This window comes from Agelaius tricolor, unplaced genomic scaffold (genome assembly GCF_023055355.1).
Source record: "Agelaius tricolor isolate 1412-34295 unplaced genomic scaffold, bAgeTri1.0.p SCAF_2, whole genome shotgun sequence".
In the NCBI taxonomy this organism is placed as follows: domain Eukaryota; kingdom Metazoa; phylum Chordata; class Aves; order Passeriformes; family Icteridae; genus Agelaius; species Agelaius tricolor.
Window position 1 is genome coordinate 21,804,390 of NW_027269262.1, and position 21,703 is coordinate 21,826,092.

A 21,703-nucleotide genomic window follows, 5' to 3' on the forward strand; every position below is an offset into this window, starting at 1 on the left:
ATTTCTACCTCAAGTAGTAAAAACACTTCAAAAAGAAATAAATTAAAGCTTAAGATACTATTTTGGCTGCTCAAGACCACAAAAATCCCTGTTCTCATTTGCTGCTGTATCAACACGTAACAAAGCTTCAGCATATGCACAGACAGAATTGAGCTCTGGCAGCCCAGACAATTTAGAGACAGCACTTTAAGAGTTCCACCTAAGTATCAAGGTATATCCATCCTTGCTTACCACACTCAAGCACAGGGCTCTGCCACTTCTTTTCACTGCCTAGAGGACATATAACAGCATTATGGAGGGCAGCACCTTCTTGCTCTCTGAAGCCACTCATGTTGCCTCAGTGGACATGAACTGCAAGTCACATCCTGCTCATGAACTTGCCTACAAGCAGGAACACCACAGGTTGCACAGCCACCCAAGTTAACCAAGTGCTCTTGTAAAAGGCTTTTACAGCTTTAACTTCCCAACAGTGGGTTAACACAATGGAGACAGCAACATGGACAAATCCATTCCAAAAGCATATTCTAGAAAAACATGAGATTTTAAACAGAGTAGTTCTCATACTTTGCTATGTAACAAGATCTTCCATAAATACAAAGTTTAAATTTCCACGTTGGTATATAACCATGACAGTAGGTAGTCAGGTCCTTTTGCTACCAACTGCCCATTGCTTTAACAGATAAACTGCTGCTTGGAACAAATACTATTTTTAGTAAGCAAAGACTCCAAATTTTTTCAAAACAACCTTGCAAAAACAAACATTCCCAGGCTCTGCTGGAAAACCAAACAAAAACATAAAGCAAATAAGAGCACAACTATTTATACATCTGCCAAGCAAATATTCTACAGCAAATGATATAGTAAAAAAAGGAAAGGTAATGAGTAAAAAAACTAACCCTCAGTTCTTGTGGGAATGATGGGTGGAGAGTTACTGCTTGAACTCAATCTAATCAATGCTACCATTTTTACCCCTATATTCTATTACATTTACTATATTTGTAAATGGTAACATTTGTTTTTCCGACAAAGCCAATGAATTAATACATGTATTTCACCTCTCCAATGCAAAGCTGTAGAATTAGTGGAACATTATGAAAGAACCACTCTTCACTAGCAGTTGGCAAATGCTAAACCACAGGGATTCAACTGCACTGTCCCTGCTTCAACACACTGGAAAAGGCCAGTTTTTAGTTAGCAGTATTGTGTTGGTTGCTATCAGTTATACAAAAAATGTATACTGTTACTTAAAGAAGAAGGAAAATTTGCTTATCTCCATTTTCATGGCACTACCACAGTCATCTAAAAACAGTAATCTACAACACTCACATATTAACAGTTTTTCCTATATTTTTTCCCATTACAAAAATTTTACACACTCAAACAAGCTAACTTTACCTCAAGGGAAAGCTGATAGCTTCTAACTTTGATTTGAGTCAAGGCAGAGAGCAAATGCTTTTAGACAGCCAAACATCCATTCTTAAATGTTCAGGTTATCATTCCTTTCTATGTACAGATACGACAGGCAAATTTACTGCTTCTTGAGGAAGTTGGGAAAAAAATTACACCCACTCACAGACACTGGTTCTAATTCCTACTGGTTTAAAACTTCTGTTCAGTAGAGTCAGGAGATACCATTTCCACCAAGAAGTTCTTCAAAACAAACAAAAAAAACCCAACACAACCCACAATCCACTTTTCCAGGGAGTTAAACTAGGCTGTAACAATAATGGTCAACAGAGAATCAGACTTCTCAGTGCTGTCTATTAAAAGCACTGCAAAGCAAACTCACACAGCTTGACACAAGTTTTCCTCTGAAGCTGTCTACTATAAAGTTGAATGCAAGAAAAAGCAGCAATATTCGAAAGGGGTTACACCACTCAGTTATGTAAGTCACAAAGGTTCAAATTTAGATTTATATTTAGTTCATCAATTCCCACCCAGAGTTCAACTCAGTAAACTGATCTATTTTTAGCTTTTGACTCTTTTGGACATTTCCTTCCTTCATCTGTGTAAATGCGTCAGAGCTTCTAAAATGTTTCCCTTTGGCTAGGGTAGGATGCATCTGATTCCAAGCTTAAAAAAAAAAGCTAACACACACACACGCCGAGTGGTTATTGTTGGCAGAATTACACCCTTGCTCTGAGTTAAGCATAGGCAAATTTGACTCCAATCCCCACACTGTACGAGAAAAGACATTGTTCCTTCTGCACTGATGGGTTAAAGCATATCATGGTTAAACTCTACAAGGATCACAACAGGATAAATCGTATTTTATCACCTTCTATAAGCAGGCTTGACTTGACTCTCCTGCCTTGGTAATTCAACAGACAAACAGTAGAATTTTCCCAAAATGGGGGCAGAAATGAAGTTCAGTTTTTTAACTTTCTGCTCAGCTGCCAAGGCAAGAAATTCAGTCAAGTACAATTCCTTGTTTTTCTTCCGAAGACAGCATTGCACTATCTTTGGAGAAACTAGTATCTTAGTTTTTATTTATTTTTTCATTTAATGTAAAGCATTAACAAGCCAGTGTCCTGGTTCTGGCCTGGAGGGGGCATGATGAGGACCTGGAGTACCACCTCATGTAATTTTCTGGGAACAAAGGGAAGGGGTCACTCCCGTGTCAGGGCAGTATGGCAGAGGGAGCGGTCAGAGAATGTCCACAAGGACAACGTTCCAGACGGGGTGAGCAATAACATTTCTTTTCTTGAACATGCTGTCATTCAATTAATTACTGTCTGTTTTCTTATCCCATTACTGCTCCCCGTAAATTGCTCTTATCTTGACCCATAATCATTACCTTTTGTGCCTCCAATTCTCCTCTCCATCCTGCAATAGGGAATACAGAGCAGGAGTGAGTAAGTGGAGTGAGGGAACACCATTCCAACCAACAAGCCATTAGATAAGTGATAATCATCTTTCCATCTGAAAAGGTGCGACTGTTCTAATAAATTTTAGTTTGGCTTGCCTCTGTTGTCCTTACAGAAGCCTGGCTCACATGATCTCTGTGAATTAAGCAATGCATAGCACTGATTTCTTCTTTGAACTTTGCAAACTATGGCAAATTCAAGCCTAACAACTATCTTTAAGTGCAGAAAGCAAGTACTTCCAGCACAGGAAATGTGACTAAGATGTGTAAAGACCATAAGCTACTGCTGTAGCTGTTCCATTTCCAATCATTTAGGACCAACCCTATGCACAGTATCTACCAAAATGAAGTTGCTGACTAACATTAATAAAGAAAATAATAAAGACAGGCAAAAAATCTTTGAGACTAACACGTTATTAAAAAAATAAACAGCAACAATGGCTATTCAGTTTCTTTAGCAGAGAAATCATAACCTATTTTATTACTCTATAGTAAAAGACAACAGAGGACTCTAAAGATGGGGTTTGGCATCTTCTTAAGTCTGATATTCAACATACTATGTGCTATCAACTGCATAGTACAGGACAATCCAGGCAATTTATATTTCAATTCACCTTGATTTGCTGACAGCTTTCTACATTTTTTTCCTGTGCTTTCAGCTGCATATATCTGGAATTCAAGGAGTCGGAGAATTACAAAGGGCAAAGACCCTTTGACCTTGGCCTAAAGTTTTTAAAAGAGGATGGAGTATTTTTATGATCTTAGAAAATGGTATCATCTTTCTACTCAATGCTGCTTAACCCAACATGCCCAGAAGTCAGTGGCATGATAAACACTTGGAAATTGAAGAACTTACTACCTTAAGGCCAGTAGAAAATTATATCCAACCAACACTGTACAGCCAAGACTACACAATGGATACAGTGAAGTCCACCATGTAGCATAGAAGGTTAGCCAAGAAATATTGGTATTTAAACACTCCATTTAGTCTAATTAACTTCTTGGGATGTTCCTGATGTATCCTCCCTTTATTATCTAGGACATGCTTAAAGAAATGTTACCCAATTTCTTCCCAATATTTAACATCTGTTTGGGCTCTAAAAACAAGCAGTCCCCAAGACTTCCAACACTTCTGCTTTCATTAAATTTCACCAATAACATTCTTCATTGTTTGGTGGCTTCAAAATTATTAACCAGCTATGTGATCATCACAGACCTTAGTGAATAGCCTTTGACCAAATGCCTTGATAAAGAATGTCATAAGGCTGAACGTTTCCACAAAATTACCCACAAAAATGCAGAAATTCTGTGTAAAGCCTAAAAGTTTTGGATTTTGAATTACTCTTTTATGCAATAAGTGAGGTACAGACTAGACAAAAATAAGTAGGTATTTACCTTATAGGTCCCTGTGAGCCCTATCTTTCTGTAGTATATTTTCCTGTTCATTTTTAGCACTTAGGAAATCTCACTTCACTATAACCTGGATCCTCAGACTCTAATTGCTAAGCAGTCATGTACAAATCTAACCACAAAAATCACTACTGGTTGTTTACACAGTCTGCAGACACCTCAGGAATAACTATTACTGCTCATACACACACTAAGACTACAAGAAAACATGAGTAATTAAGCTCCGGGTAGTTTCACAGATGACTAGAACGCATTGGGATTACTCACAATAGCCCTGTTCAGTGCCTGCTGCCCAGAATACCTTCTCCAACTTTTTAACAAAGAGATTTGTCATGCAAACTCAAGTTTTTGAAGCCCCATGGACTATTTAGTTTGACAGTATTTACACGCACACATGTATCCTCATGCACACTAGCAAAACAAACCTTCCTGAATCTCAGACTCGTGTCAGACTATTACACACACCAATAACATTGTCCTGACTCCTGCACAGATTTGTGGGAATTATCCAAGCACACTGTACTACACCTATAGTATAAAACATAAAGCAAATCCCTGACATATTTTGAATGCTGGAAGTCCACACTTTTCTCCCTATACTTGCCATCTTGCTTCCTCAGCATCTTGGGCCCTGAGAGAAAAAAAAAAAAAATTCTCATCTCCCTGTAAAGATTGCTTTATCTTCTCACCATAATTATAAAACACCAATGCCTATTTCAGTTCTTCAGTAAGGTCCAGATTACAAAACACCATATTCAGAATACCAGCAAGAGACACAGTTCAGTACTGCTCAGTAGGAAAACCTGTAACATATTTGCAGTTGTGTATATTAAACAGTGCTACTGCCACTTATGCAAGGCAGTAGCAGAGGAGATTAAACAAATTTGACTAAATGATTTCAGAAGACTCCACTCAACAGCCTTGAAAAACAACCTTATTTTTTAAACAAATGCACAATTAGGCTATTTCAGATGACTTAGAGCAGCTATTTGGCAGAGAAACCACTAGAACAGGCTTTGTATCTTTAAAGCACAGTCTTGTCACTCAGACTGTTTTGTGAAACTTTGTGGACACAACCCATTTATGACCCCCCTCTTTGTGTATCCATACAACAACCTACTCTAGAGGCTGAAAATCAGATGCTTTAATGTACTGTAGTGTCTACTGCTAAAAGCACTTGAGTTGTTCCCTGTCATTTCAATTCCTCCTCCTCACTACTGGGTAAGTGATCTGTTTTCTCAAAACAGCAGTATCCTTCCTGAAGGAATATGACTCAGCTTTGCAGATCATCAGTATTACTTCACCAGTAGTCTACTTTTTGATTTTACCGCACCAAGAAAAATGAAAATGTTAAGTTAAACAAAGATCCTTCTCCAAATCAGGCAAATTTCTTCATGAAAACAACAAATAGATGTAACCATCTTAGTCATTAAATTAAAATAGCGTGCTATGACTTTCATGGGGTTTTTTACCTCATTTTTTTTAATATCAAATTTGGTTATTACCAATATCAAGCAGAAAAAAATTGTTTCCCCTGTTCTCTTTAAAATTATTACCCACTTTCCTTCAATCGCCGCTGCATTTCCAAAATTTCAATGTGTCTTTACTATTTTAACACTTTTGCTGACCATGAATAGCTATTTCAGTAATTTTACCTCCTTCTTCAAGATGCAGACCAAAAATCACTACGCAGTTTCACCCTATTAAACTGACCTAGCAGCCTGCACCTAAGCATTTTTTGACACTAGAATTACTTTAGTTTTTATTTTCAATTGAAAAGGAGTAGAGAAACATTAATATTTTCTCTGTATATTTTGGGTAAGGAAAGTCTTTCCCGTCTTTCTCTAGATTTTACTTACCTAGATAGTGATTTTACATGCAAAAGCTTTTGGAAGTCACGTGATATTTTAGGTTGAAATTCACACCTGTTTCTGTCAGGTTGCTGTGGGACACACCACTTGTATAAGAAACATTACTACCCATCTTCTACACAGTGACTGAGCTCTGCAACTGATGAAAGCCTCAGCTCTACCAAGTCTCTTCCTATTTCTGTCAGCTCCTTTCTGGGCACATGAGCACTTGATGCCAGCTCAAATGTACTCCTTCCAAGAATGGACCTGGCTTTTCTCTAACTCCCATTCACCTTCCACTCCAAATGTGCATTTAGTTTATCAACTGGCAGCTATCAAAGATGTTACCAGTAATTGTCCTCTGTCCTCTCTTAGAAATATTCATGACTTCTGCCTCCAGCTGTTTCAAACACAACCTAACCTCTAACTTGATCTATCCTTGTCTATCCGAAGAGAAGCTTGGCTGTTTCACACTAGGCCAAATTGCACAACAGCTGCTGCATTTCACACTGAAGCTCTCTATCCTCATCTTCATTGTTCCAAGGAATGTCAATTCAACAATGCTATTTCCCAGCCTAACTTCTCCATTGTAACTTCATTGTTTCTGTAGTTATTTTTGCTCTGCATATGCTCATCACAAACTATCAAGTTGTGGCATTTTTCTATGGTATTTTTCAAAATATCATTTACACACACACACACCACTCTGCTTCAACCATCTTACTAAAATGGATACTTCTGGAATTGGATCAAAATTCCACAAAAGAGCCCACTTCTTCAGCTCAGGTCAACCAGCATTAATGACAGCAATACTGCTGCAACCTTCTCATTTACTAATGCAACTCAAAGCACAAGGTAACAGATTCTTGAAAAGTTTACACAACACTGTGAATTTTTGTTGCGTTGATTTATTCAATACAAATGCTGTCATCACACTAGGTCACATGAAAGAATGGACAACTTGGTTCATACTTTACATCCTCTGCACGCCCACCAATTCTTAAAACGCGCCTCAGCTCCTGACAGCCACAGGGCCAAGAACCAGTACTTGCAGAGGACAGCAGGGAGCTGCCATGTGGGCTACCACCAGTGCTCCCTGGCAAAACTTCACTTTTGGCTTCACTAGTAGATTATTTCTCTTGGACACTCGTAACAACTCTGTAGCTGCTCCAACTGGAATGCCAAGTAAGCAGCAACAACTCTGACTACCTTCTCTGTAAGTTAGCTAGTACACATCACCAGGAGATAGTGCCTTCCTAAGAAGATTCACCTATCCTAACTTTATAGATGGTGTGTTCTGCTTCATGGTTTTCAGACAGAAACTTGGCTTGTTTTTCACATTTGATGCCTACCTTGAAAGCTAGTTTGCCCATGATCTAAATGATAGTCTGTTTTTATTAGTAGTATTCTTGAAAAAACATGCTCTTTTTAATAATATGCTTGCCTTTTCTTTACCATGTAACCTTTCCAACCCTGCCTCCTTTCCCTACTATGATAGCATTTTTAATGCTGTCTACTACATGCAGTCAACTATCTCAGCCACTATCACACAGGATACAATATAAAGCAAGCAAGGCAACAGTAGATAAAGCAATATAACCAGGAAGAAATAAAACATAAGTCCTCCTTGTAAACTTGAAACAACACATTCCTAAATGCTGGCTTTTATCTTTACAGTATTAAGTGATTTTCATGAAAACTAAGCAAACAACAAGATCACTATTTAAATGAAAAATAAGAAAATCAATCATATTTTCATGACACTCATTAATACTTCTTCTAAGGTCTCAACTATACAAGCAGCTATCAGCCTATCTGCTATAGGAAGACTTAGTGGAACCCAGACTGATTGAAGTCTCAAGTTACTGGCACTTGCAGAAGTCTTCAAATGTCCACAACCACAACAAATCTCAGCATTCTGTTTTCCTAAAATACTCACATGTTCATTTTGGTACCTAAAAACACATATCTTAAACCAAAGTTTTAAATTCTCTTATCATTAAGCTTACATTAAGAAACACATGCACAAGCAGGATACACTAAGTGTATAACATTAGAACTAGGTGCTATTTAAAGCTCTTCTGGCTACCAGCCTGTTCTCTAACTTCACCTTGAGAGAGGTGGCACACTGAACTCTCTACTTGAACAACCACTTCCTCCAGACCCACATTCATCTCAGACTTACTCCTTCTCCTGAGAGAGGAATGCTGCTACCTGTGTAGATTAGGTTTTAGATGGAGAATCCTCCACTTTCTTGTTTCCAGTATCAAGGGATGAAGTACAATTAACAATTATGTTCAGATTTGACCTGACAAAGCCTGGACAGTTATTCACCTTAATGACAAGACTTTTGGAGCTCCTTGTTTTTCCTTTGTTTTTCAAACACTTCTGTTCCCCCAACCCTTCCCGTTGCTCAGTATGCAAACTGTGTTCCTTCCAGGCATGTGGCAGGTGTTCACATAAACAGGTGGTGACAACACTAATCTCCTCAACGGCTTTGAAAACTGTATTGTTTGTCCATATATGAATGAAGTTACTGCAGTTTGTAGAGGCCACTCATAAAAAATGTATCATGCAGGAAATAATTGCATCCACTTTCATCTCATAACTGTGAAGAATTATCAGTCAGTTGTTTTGGTTTTTTTTTTCCATGAAGACTTATCAGAGTAATTTACAAAGGCACTCCCTACACTGTCTAGCCAAGGGCTGACTGAAGTGCTTACAAGCCTTTTTCTCTGCAACCTTTTGTATTCATGTCCATCATACCAGAAGGGTAAATTTAATTACTAAAAGTTTGACCAACATCAACATTTGTCTTTTACTTGGATGAAAAATGTTTTGTTCTTTATGCCTAAAAACTAAATTCACGAACTTCAACTAGCAAAAATACTTTAGTTTGTAAAAACACTCTTACAATAACATTAAACTTAACAGACAGCCCTCATTCTTGCATCCTGAAGATGTAAGTTGAGTCCCCTTACCAAAGTATTGAGGACTCACAGCTGCAAAGATGAAGATTAAACCAACAACAACCAAACAAAACCTCTGTATGGTTACTGCCCTGTAAACCATGACTTGATGGCACTCCCTCAAATTCAACTTTGCTCATGTCAGCTGTTTTCAGACCTTTCAGATACACAGAATTTTAGGTTGAACTTAGAACATATCTTGAAAAGTTTTATCTTAATAACTTTTCATAAAAAATAGATCTTGTATACTTAACACATGTACTAACACCACTCTACACAGCCACTTAGACTCTGTGCTACTGGGGTTTTGTATGCTAACAGTCTTTTTTCATAATTCCAAGATATTTTACCAGTTCTTTCAAGTCACAACAGTGCACTTTTTTAATTCAAAAAAGGGATAATTGTCTATACATTTATAGTTCAAAACGTATCCTTCTGTCAGTTTACACAGTCATTTCTAATCTCTAACTTATATATAGGACAGAAAGGCACCTCCTACAACCACTGTGTTTTCTCCTTCAAAATGTAATCACTATCCCTGGCCCTCAACTCTGCTTCTTTTACTATTAGTCCTGCCATAAAGGGGACAGACCTAACAAAGTACTCTTTCCTTTTCAACTCCAAATAATGATATTTATATACCAAATATGTAACAGAAAGTAAGCTGCTTGAATTTCTTCCTGTTCCAATAAAGGGATTCCTCGTTTACATCCAAGACACACAGTCTTTATATGCTCCTACTACCACCACCTCACTTCCAGTTCAGCTGCTTTCCTCACATTTCAACTACAACTTTATTTCCCCAACAACACAAGAGTGAGTTTACATTTACATAACCAAAGTGAAAACTGGAAATGTGCACATTTCAAGTGATGTGAACCTAGCTGCTGTTCAATATCCTAACAAAATCTTCCAAATAATGAAACTCCATTCTTCAGGCTACTTTAATTCTACTTCAAGCTTAGTCTTACAAAAGGACAGGAGGAAAGCCAATAACCCCACTTGGCAGCTCAACTGACCAATTTAACCAACCCAAGATTAGAACTGATTGTTTAGGCAGGCTTTTTGTTGTTGGGGTTATTTTTTTTCCTCCTGGAAAACACTGCAACATTTTTACTCATTTTCTTTTTAAGTAACAGCTAGAGCTTTGCTAATATTCTCTGCATGTGACAGGAAAGAGGAAGCATTTGTCATTGTAAATTCTGTAAAGAGAAAAATATTTTGTCTGCACCTAAGTGCACCAAACAAAGTTTTTTCCTTCTTCATTGATCTCTGTGCCTTTGTGCTCCACTGAAAAAAAAAAGTGCCTGTTGTTCAAACAAAGGGAAGCACCGGAGATCTCTTAATAGACCCTCTCCTTATAGAAGAGTGGATCATGCACAGAGGCGGAATTCAAAGAGCTCTTCTCAATGCCAAACACCCACAGGAGATGCCAGAACATTTTCCAGTGTATGTTAGAGCCCAGGCTGGACCAGATAACCTTCACATGTAAATATGGAAATGAGAATGCCAGTCGTTAAATCTGCTCTAAGAGTTTTTTGATAAGCACGTCCTTCTATTGCTTTAAGATTTTCAGATGCTGCAAGACTGAGCTCAGTGCAACTTCCCTGTTATCCGAAGTTATCAGCATCAGAAGTCATCACTGCACCACTTACGAGCTTACCAGCTGTAGCATCCCTCAACCCACACATAAATGTGGAAGTTGATTATTAATACAGCTGGCAGGGTCTTCCAAAACTGCAAGATTACTACACAAGCACCCATTTGTAACTACACCAGGCAGACTACTGTGTGTAAGCCTACTGTTATAATTTGTCATTTTGCTATAATTGGGATTTTTTCCTGGGAACGATAAAAGTCAGTCCTTTTTCCACGATAAAACCCACCAAGGCCAGCATCCTGACACGGAGTTTCACACTCAATGGCTTTCCTGTGAAGCAGGCTGCCCCGGGAGCATCAAGCCTTCCAGAGGGGACATAGCCCCCTGTTCGGACCCTCTATCCATCTATGCAAACGCAGCTCCCAGCCCTGCTTCAAGGATGCCTGCCACAAATCACACCTCCTTCTTCATCCTCATGAAACCAAGCACACTGAGCAGCACCACCGACCACAAGTAGCACTGATTACGCCGTTTCCCACTTCCCTCGCGGACTTTCCTTAAAAACCCAGTGAACACAGCTTTTACTACTATTATTACTACTGCCATCATTATTTTTTACACACGAAATGGGCCAACCCCCTCATCTTTCCTGCGGTGAGTCTGCATTTCCCTTGCTCGCCGCTCCTTTTTAGGCATCCAAAAGGAGTAAGTGCCCAGCCCAGCCCGGCCCGGCCGGGCCGCTCCGCCCGGAGCGATGGCCGGGGGGTGCCCCGGGGGGCGCGGAGCCGCCGGCGAAGCGGACGGAGGGGAGGAGCCGCCGCCGCCCGGGGGAGGGCAGCCGGCACCGGGGGGAGGCTCCGTCCCCGCCACCGCCCAGGCTGCCGGCAGGGCTCCGTCCCCGCCGCCGGCGGTCCGTGCGGCCCGGGCAGTCCTGCCCTCCCCGCCGCTATCCCCCGGGGCACAGTGTCTCGGCGGCGGGCGCAGCCGTCCTCCCCGCCCGGCTGCGTGCCGAGAGTAAACACCGAGGGAGAAGGCAAGCCACCATTTTTTTTCATCCCGGCAGCCTGTCAACAGGCTCCCCCCCTTCCCCTGCCGATTCTCCGCGCCGAGCCCGGCTTCCCAGCCCGGCAGCGCCCGAGAGCCGCTGCTTCCCCGCCTCAGCCGAGGCAGCGACACCCCCTTAACATGGGCTTCGCTTTTTGTCTGCCTCTTTCGGTTCTCCTTAGAACATCCACTTTCCACGCCGCTTCTTCCATCCCTGCCCTGTGCCGCCACCCAGCAGCACAGCACCGGAGGAGCGCTGCCTTTTATAGCGGTGTCATCCTTGCCTGCTCACCGGCCTCCCCGGGGGGCCCAGCGGGCGCACCCGGCTCCCCGCAGCCCCGCTCACCCTTTCCGCCCCTCCGACACCCTGGGCTTCCCGGATCGGAGCGGCTCCTCCACCCCCCTCCCGCACCGCAACCCCCGACGGGACATTTTCGGGGGGCTCGGGTCCACCTGGCGCTGGGTGGTGCCGCCCGGCCCCGGTGACGCGCCTGCTGCCAGGCCGGCACGGGAGGCAGAATCGCACCTGTCACCGGCGACACCGCCCCGGGGCGGCAGCAGCCCCGCACCCTCCCGGCCGAGCCGCGCCGCCGCCGCCCCCGTTTTCACGCCTCGGTTCTGCCGGCGAGGGTGGCGTCCCGCCCGCGAGTTGCTGTGCCTAAGCCCCGCTGTCCCCGGCACAGGACGGGGCGGCTCGGCTCTCTTCCCCGCCGCCTCCCCGAGGAACAGACGGGCAGTGCCGAGGCAGCCCCGGCGGCAAGAGGCGGGCGAGCCTTCCCCGAGGCCACCTGACAAAGCCGGCTGCCCTCTCCTCCTTTCCCGGCTCCAGGGGGAAGACGTCGCCTCCCCAGGGCCACCTTTCGCCTCTACCTCCAGCCGCGGTCTCGCCGCCGGCCCTTCTTCCCCGTTCCCCCAGGACAAGAGCGCACTCACCGGATCGGAAGAACGCCGCGATGTCCGCCGAGTCCTTGGCCGCCTCCTCGGCCCCTTCCCCCGCGCCGCTGCCGGCCGTGGTGGCGGCGGAGGTGGCGGTAGCGGCGCTGCTCATGGCTGCTGCTGTTGCTGCGTGTGCCGGCGGCGGTGACTCCACCGGGCGAGACCTGCCGCCGACCCCGCCGCCCCCTCCGCGGATCCCGGCTTCACCTCCGGGCGGGAGCGGCCGTCAGGGCGGCAGCCGGAGCGGGCGAGCGATGCGGGGCGGCGGCGGGCGGCCGCAGCGAGCGCAGGGACATGAAGGTATGTGCGGAATGGCAGCTCCGGGAGCGCCCACCCCCCGCAGCCACCTAGGAGGCGGCGTGTGCATGCAGGGCGTCCGGGCGGGCGGGCGGGCGGCAGCCGGAGCGCAGACAATCGCGGGAGGAGGAGGAGGAGAAGGAGGAGGAGGAGGGCGACGACGACGACGACGGCATGGGAAGGACCAGCGGTCCGCGCAGTGAGCAGCCAGTGGGCGGAGAAAAAAAAGGAACGTTTCCAACCTTTTTTTTTTCCTTTTCTCTTTTTTTTTTTTTTTTTTTTTTTTTTTTAAGAAGGAGCGAGGAGCGATCCGGAGGAGCAGCAGCTGCCCTAGCCACCGCGGTGCCAGTGGCCGCAGCAACCACCGTCCTCCATCTTGACTGGGAGGAGGAGGGGAGGAGAGTAGGAAGGGGGAGTCGGGAAAGGAAGCGAGTCCCCGCCCGAGGAACAAGGGCGGTGGAGCCGGGAGTGGGGGGAGCTCGGGAGTCTCCGGCTGCGTCCGGCACCGGTCGGGATGGGGCGGGGCCGGGCGGCGCAGCACGTCAGCGCTCCCGCCGGGCCCGCGCCCCGTGGCTGGGCCGCGGCGGCCGGGGCTTCCCGGCGGCGCGACCGCCCGCTGGGAGCTGCGCGTTTGTTGTTCGAGTTTGGGGTTTCTTTTTGTTTGGTTGGGGATTTTTTTAGGCGCTCCAGCTGGCCTTCGCCCTACTGCCAGCTCGCCGGTGTGCGGAGGTCGGAGTGGAGGTCCGAAAAAAACCCCAAAAACCTAAGCAAATCCAGTCCGCCCCGGGAGCGGGGGCGAGTGGCGGGAGCGTGGGAAGCGGCGTGTGCCCCGTGCTCCTGCCTGCCGCTCCCCGGGCGCCAGGGGCCGCCGGCCTCCGAGGGACCGGGCTCGGGAAGAGACCCCTGCCCGAGGTCGGAAGAAGCCTGGCTTGCCTCTGGAAGGCACAGGGGAAAAGGGGTGCTAGATTTCTTTAAAAAGGTGCCTTTAAAGGGCACCCGTTACGTTGCTGTCTGTATTGTGGATATTTTTTCTTCTGTTATCACGGGGACGCTTCAAAAGATTTAATGCTGTGGACTGGTTCAATTAATATCAAATAAGCAAACAGCTCACGATAGGGAGGTTATGATGTGCCCCACCACCATCCTGCTCCTCATGTTAAGGCAGTATAAGTTTGTGTCCAAGTAACGTTGAGGAAAGGGTGTCAGAGCAGGAATCATAGAGGTTGTACAGATTGATGAATTTGAGTAACATATCTCAAATGCTTGTGGTAAATAGTAAATCGTTAGCACACTTGAAATGCAGAAGTACAGCTTCAAGAATTAAACTCTTGAGCCTTTGGTAAGTGTTAAAAAGAAGGTAAATTCAAGAGAAGTGTGGTTTGTAGAATCATAGAATATCCTGAGTTGGAAGTGAGTCACAAGGATCATGCTAGGATCCTGCACAGGACCACCCCGAGAATCCCACATGTGCCTGAGAACATTTCCAAACACTTCTTCAACTCCAGCAGGCTGTGGGTTATGAACACTTCCCTGGGGAAGTTCCGGTGCCCAACCAGCCTCTGGGAACCTTTTCCTAATGCCCAATCTAAACCTCCCTTGGCACAGCTTCATGTCCTTCCCCTGAGTCCTATGGGAATCCTGGCAGGTTCTGTTAGTTTATCAGTCAGATGATGAGGAAGTCATCTGCATGGTTTCCAAGGTTTGTATTTATCTGAAGTTATATGAAAAGCTTTTGTGCAGCCATGCCTGCCCTAATTTCTCTTAGAGAGAAGAGATTTGTTTGACTGAAAAGATTTTTTTAATGTTTTTCTTTCAGTCAGCAGACACAGGAAGGAGTTCCAAATTAGCATCCCACTGGCAGAAATGGTTTCAACATTAATTTCTTTCTAACTGACACCATCCACTTAGCAAAAAGTATGAATGGAACAAATGCTGCTGTTCCCTAGCAAGCAGTGAGTTGACCTAGGGGTGGGAATAGGATATTGTATATCTGCCCAGAAAAAAAAAAAAAAAAAAAAAAACAACTGCATAAGAATATGAGAAAATTGGGTAAGTGCATGGAAAGTGTTAATGTAATTAGTAAAGAAAAGAACAGGAATCCATCATTCCAGCTTTCAGTGACTAGAGGGCAAGAAGTGCTTGAGATTACTTGTTTTCCAAATTTGAAAAAAGACATCAATATGCTGTGCAACTCTGGAAAAAGCTTTAGAAGGCTTTTCATCAGTTGTTGAACACTCTGACTTTCCATTTCCAGTTAGGTGCTGTTCCAGCACACTGTACAAATTCTAAGTGGGCACTAAAAAGGCAAGGTTAACTTGAACACTTTTGAAGGATATATGACTCAAGTTTGTCCCTTCCTTTGTCCCCTCCATCTGCTGAATTGCAAGAGATGCTGGGTTTGCTTTTTTCTTGGGACATGGATGCCCTGATAGATGTCCCCCAGTACGGAGCCTTTCATCACTGTGCGAGTGGTTGAGAAGTTGTAATCAGCAACGAAGGTGGCCCTTACAGAAAATCCTTCAAGAGCCAAAAATGCCCATATCCTTTGCACGATTCGTAAGATTATAGTAATACATAGGGTTCATGCTAATGTTCAGGATGCAATATTTATTGAAGGGTTAGTGAAAACAAAGAGGCAAATACAGGAAAATTACATTATGACAAAGTTACTTAACACTCTAATAAAACAAGGATTTAATTCACAGTTATGCACCTTAAGTATCAAATACCAGATTTAATATTTTGACATTAGGAAATTAAGTTTCTGTGTCTGGTTCTTCTTGGTCATTTTAGGCTTCAAACAAAAACAAACCAGGTATGAATTGTCTATATGGAGAATGTCCCACATTAGAAATTTGTGCGAATTTGAAAGCCTGTCATTAGGGAATAGCCATATTCTCCTCAACTCCTGCATTGCTTATCTCAGTTTTTGTCAACCTGCAAGTGTTTTTGCACCAATTGCAATGGAAATTGCAGAAATGGAAAAAATATTTGTGGTGTAAAACATACTTTAGCAGTAAATATGACCTGTGAAATACCAATAGTGTTAAGGCACAGATTCAAGTTAGAGTTTTAGATTGTACACTAAGAGTTTTAAATATTAATGATGTTCAAGTTCTGTGCTTAATTTCTGTACTTTTATATATGTATATAAAGCATTTAATTTTATGTAAGCATATTGTTAAAAAGTATTTATACCCCAATAAAATAAATGCCTAAAGAGAATTTGAATGCCCTTTATTTTTACTTGTGTTGTGTCTTAACTGTGGTTGAATGGTCACTCCAAAATCAGAATGCCAAACAAAAAAACTTTATTCCTGTCAAAGAGGTGTCTTATGAGGGAAGAAGCTTGCCCAGAGCCCAGTCTTGTGTATCCAGGCTGAGAAGTGTCACATGTCACTTCATATTTCATCCCTAAAGGAATTTGCAGACTTGATATTTCTTGAGTTCTTTTCCTGCAGTATTTGCTGCTCACTTGATCAAGAAAACAACAAAGATTCCCCCATTTCTATAAGACATTAATGAAAGCAGGGCAAGCTTGATTTAAAAATCACTCATGTTTACAAGCTTTTGAGAAATAAACTAGAAACTCACTAGTTTGGACAAACTAGGACACAGAACATGGTATTGACTTGGGGCCATCAATCGGAGTTGTCTTAGAAAAAGAGTCATGGAAAAAGAGACTTCAATTATGAAAAAATCAAAAATGCAAAACAACTACAAAACCCAGCCAGAAACTAGATTTTTACAATGGAGTTCTCTTCTTGTAGCTGTTTTACAAGCTTCACTATTCATTTTGTAAACAAAAACACAGAACATAGAGGGTAGTGTGGGGACAAGGCTTCCACATGGAAAACACTGCAAGGGAAAATGCACATGGACTTCACCCCAGCCAGCCTCTAAGAACTGTTTCTTGCAACCCTTATTTTTCTGCAGCAGGGTTTTGGGGGACTTGAATCTATAAAACAAGTTATAAACACAGTAAGTAATAGAGAAGGCCATATCAGGTGCTACTGTGCTTTTAAGATGATAAGGCTTCTTTCAAGTTTGCAGCAGTTAAGGAAAGCAATCAAGAGTTATTAATGTGCACCACCTTGGAGTTGCTATCTGGTTTCTGATCTAAATGGCGTTTGCGTTATAGCAACATTCGTCAATTTCAAATTGTTCTCAAAGCACATGGTGTATCTCTTCTATCTGTAGACAGGCATTGAGGCATTTTCCAACCGTTATCATTATTATTGCCCTTTTTTCCACAGAAGCATCCAAGTCTTTTTAAAAAGTTTTCTTGATCAGTATTAAGCTTATGTGTTCTACTTCCCTATCCTACAAAATTAAGTTCTCATTTCATTGTATGAGTTCTGGCAGCTTTTGGATCTTTGTTTATTCATAATTTTTTCTATTTTTTTGCAAAACTGGTTGTTTTTTTTTTTTTTAGCAGATGATGTACCTATCACCTGTGTAAAGTATTGTCAGTCTAATTGAAAATATTTTCTCCATACTTTCCTTGGTACAACCTAACACGTACAAATTTGAGAAGTGAGCCCATGGTAATCTCATGAGTTTTAGCAAGACCAAGTACAAGGTGCTGCTGGTCAGTATCAACCCAGGCTGGAGGATGAACAGATCCAGAGCATCCCTGCCCAGAAGGACTTGGGGGTGCTGGTGAGGCTGGATATGACCCAGCCATGGGCACTCACAGCCCAGAAATCCAGCTGTGTCCTGGGCTGCATCCAAAGCACTGTGGGCAGCAGGGTGAGGGAGGGGATTCTGCCCCTCTGCTCTGCTCTGCTCTGCTCTGCTCTGGTGAGACCCCACCTGCAGTGCTGCATCCAGATCTGAGGTCCCAGCACAAGAAGGACATGGCCTGTTGGAATGAGTCTAGAGGAGGGACACGAAGATTATTAGACGGATGGATCACCTCTCCTATGAGAAAAGACTGAGAGAGTTGTGTTTGTTCAGCCTGGAAAAGGCTTCACATAACCTAAATGGGGCCTTCCAATACCTGAAAGAAGCCCACAAGAAAGATGGAGAGAAACTTTTTACAGGAGCACAGAGTGACAGGACAAAGGGGAATGGTTTCAAACTTCAACAAGAATAGATTTAGATTAGATATGAGGAAGGAATTCTTTACTGTAAGGATGGTGAGACACTGAAACAGGCTGCCCATGGAAGTTTTTGATACCCCATCCCTGGAAGTGTTTAGGGTCAGCTTGGTGGAGCTCTGAGCAACATGGTCTGATGGAAGGTGTCCCTGTGCATGGGAGGGGATTGGAACTTTAGGGTCCCTTTAAAACCAAACCATTCTATGATTCTGTGATTCTTACATGTCCTTATAATCTTAAAGCAGCACTGCCAGTCCTCCCTAGGACAACATTTCACAAACACTCTGAGCACCTGTAAGGAGAGGCTTAGTACACCTAAGTCAAAACAAAGGGACAGTATTTGATGGTAACTACAAATAAAGTTTTACTACTTATGTGGTCATGACTGTCAAATCTTAGCAAAGAATCAAGCAGGTTTTTAATAGCTTACAGACCAAGATGTGTGTTTTTGCATATCGCTTACCAAAAATACTAACCATCCTGATTTTATTTATAACCAAACTGTTTTTTAAAATTCTCACCATTTCGATGATGTGCTATCTCTATAAAAATCCAGTTCCCAGTTCTGCTATGTGGCATGTACTGACTTGTCAATGTCAAGGACACTTACATGTAGAAATTATACCAGACGCCTGATGTTCTATAGACTATTGGTGGTCTATACACCATCTGTTCACTACCTTCACCCTGAGGAAGGGTTGGTTTTAATGTTTATGCTTAGACACACATAATTCCACATCATTGTGCAATTTATGGTGGCTGAACCACTCAACTGAATCTCAGAAAGGTCATCCTATTGCCTCTTCTACTCAGGTTTTCAGACACGCTTGTTCTCTCCACCAGGAAGTATGCAAACATGTAAATGCACACACACATGCATACCCCAATTTCAGATTTTCTATCGCTATCATTAACATTGGCAGTCATACTGGACTTTCAAAGAATACTTTCCTTTTTGTCCAAAATTTTCCAGGCAGAAATGAGTGCAGTGCCTCAGAGGCTTTCTGAAAGAATTGAACTTAGTGTGCCTGACTGAAAGCAAGGTGCACATACATTACAAGATCTCATCCTGGAAGGAACAAATCCAGAAATCATAACAGTAGGACAATGCATGCTAAAGCCTGTATGAGTGATTAATTCCTCGTTTTCAATCAGTTATTCACCAGGTGGCATGACTTTCCTTTAGACATTCTGCAGTGTGCTCCTCACTCCACAACAGATCAGATTACGTATTCTTGATCATTTTACTTTGTCATCCCTGAATTTTTGAAGACGAGATTTTGATAAGGTATGGTTCCAGATAAATAAAGAAGAGGGATGGGATTTTATTTTCCCTGGGTAAGGAGACTGATGACAAGAGTTGACTTCAGTGTAATTGATGACTCGTTGAATACATCTTCTCCATCTTTCTTTAGCTTTAAGAGCATTTCAGGAAAAAACTCAAGAGAAAAATTCAGCATTTTCTTTTTATTGCTGAATTTCACCTTTTACTGTCTCACGTGTTAATCCAGTTTGAAGTCTTTTTCAGTTTAAGCTAAATTGGGCTCCAATAATCCAGATCAACTGAAAAAATGAAGACAGCATGACTAGATTTAAAGCAAAAGCTATGACAAAGTTTTTCCTTACACTACAGAAAGTGTAAAAAGCTTAATGTTGTACATATTTCCTTCCTAACCTTCCAGATTCTTGCTTCCCTAGTTTCAGCTCTGTAAGCTAAGCACCTGAATGGTACAACCTACTCAGTGGCTTGTGCCATGTCCCATTATTCTCATTGTTCTGAATGTTCCATACAGCCAAATCCCTCTGTGTACAAACGATGTTAAGCCTCAAAAGAAAGCTTCTATATCATGCCTGGCATTCTCCATGGATCTGCCTGTTTCTTGCTCCTGTTCAGGGGATGCAATAGAATAAAAGGTTGCCAACAGCAAGGTGGGCCCCTATCACACTTATGCTATCAACAATATGTGTGTGTGTAATTCCTACTGGAGAGTATTCAAGCTTGAGGACATTTTATGCATTGGAGGCATTAGTGGTACCTTATTTGATCATGATATACAGACAGCTTGTGCCAGAACAGTCTCTGCCCTTCATATCAAAAAAGCAATAGCATGTCCACAGGAAAGAAAATATGTACAGAAAAAATGTACCATATGTATCTTTAAACAAAGACCACTGTCTTGTATCATCATGATGGAAACTCAGAAAAATAGGTCACCAATTAAGCTAAGCTATTACACCAGTGATTGCCAATAGATCAGCAGACAGCCTTACATTATGTTGCTTGCTTTTACCAAGCCTTTGATTTATGAGAAAACTCTTCACTCAGTATCAAATCAGTGTTAAGTCCAGTTGACAATTACCCTTCTGCCTTAACAGTAATCATCTGTTAATTGTACTGGCTTGCCTACAATTATATGTCAAAATAGTGTTCAAGAATTGGCATAAGGGAACACAAAGAGCCATATGTAAATTAGAATATTTTAATTTATGAGCCTAAACAAAGTGAAAAGTCAATCAAAAGTGAAGCTTAAAACAAATAGCACCCTGTTTGAAGACTTATCTCCCAGAAGAGGGCATTTAAATCAGTTCCACTGCTTGTGTACCTTTTTTTTTTGTTATGCATATAACTTCATCTGTATGCTGGTTTAGAGTTGCACAGTTTGGAAAGCATCTTGGATGCCTATGTCTGTATCACTTCTGTCAATCAATATCTTGTAACAGGGATTGAAGAAATTTGAGTAATTGCTTATGCAACAAACAAACCAGAAATGTATAGTTTCTTTTCAATACATAAAACTGAATTTTAATTTGAGTCATTTAAAAATGACAATTTAAAAAAATATTTACAATACTTTTGCATCCAGTGCTAGGGAGCTAGCTTTATAGCAATCCATGCAATTCATACGTTTGTTGTTTTTATAGGACTTAAGTCTTCATAGGTTGGTGATTCCCTAAGAATATGTTCAATCCATGCTGACTTTTTGCTTTGAAAGAGGAGTGTAAGTTTTTTAACCAAGTGTTTTTTACAATTGAGTCTTGAGTTTTCCAGGTTCATGTGAGAGCTCACTAAAGAGACACTTCCAAAAGATACAGAATTTTCAGCCAGGGAGGGTACTAGTAAAGTCTGTTCTGCTGCAGTGTATCTAAACTGCATGAGTTCCCAAATGGATCCCCTGGATTTTTTTTCACTTGGAAAGAACAGATTTGCTCAGAAAAAGGCTTTCCAAATTCCCAAGGAATTTGGAACCCATGGCATGGTTCCCCCATCACCACCTCCTGCTGCAAGAGATGATCTCAGTAATCAAAGCCACATTTTACAAACATGTTTATTTATCTCTAGGGATAAACATTTATAATGATTTCTCCTGTGCCTTGGTTTTGTCAAGGCACTGTCTCCAATTTGGTCTTTTTATCATGTCCTTCCTGTAGATATTTCACTACTGCCTGTGGTCTCTAGACATTATACGTGATTTATTCTGATCAGTGAGTCAGACGCTCTGCTTAGGGGGGTCAGATCCTAGGTGAGCATTTGTCACTCCTTAGCACCGATTGTCCAACATTGCCATCCTAGTCAATTATGCTATTAGCTAGACACTAGCGGGTGTTATTCCTGACATTTCTCAGTCCTA

The 21,703-nt window shown here is 42.5% G+C and overlaps 1 protein-coding gene across 3 annotated transcripts in view; it reads right to left on the bottom strand.

Moving 5' to 3' along the window:
* Positions 1 to 12,964, bottom strand: part of TRIO (trio Rho guanine nucleotide exchange factor) — a 244,292-nt gene extending 231,328 nt beyond the window's left edge. The window contains exon 1 of one of the 3 annotated variants that reach the window (XM_071454088.1): positions 12,673 to 12,939. In XM_071454088.1, the coding sequence (XP_071310189.1) occupies positions 12,673 to 12,787 (115 nt within the window). In that variant the 5' untranslated portion in view covers positions 12,788 to 12,939. Of the gene's footprint in view, positions 1 to 12,672 lie in introns of all 3 variants that reach the window. The other 2 variants (XM_071454097.1, XM_071454106.1) reach the window with 2 other exon arrangements.
* Positions 12,965 to 21,703: the final 8,739 nt, after the last annotated feature.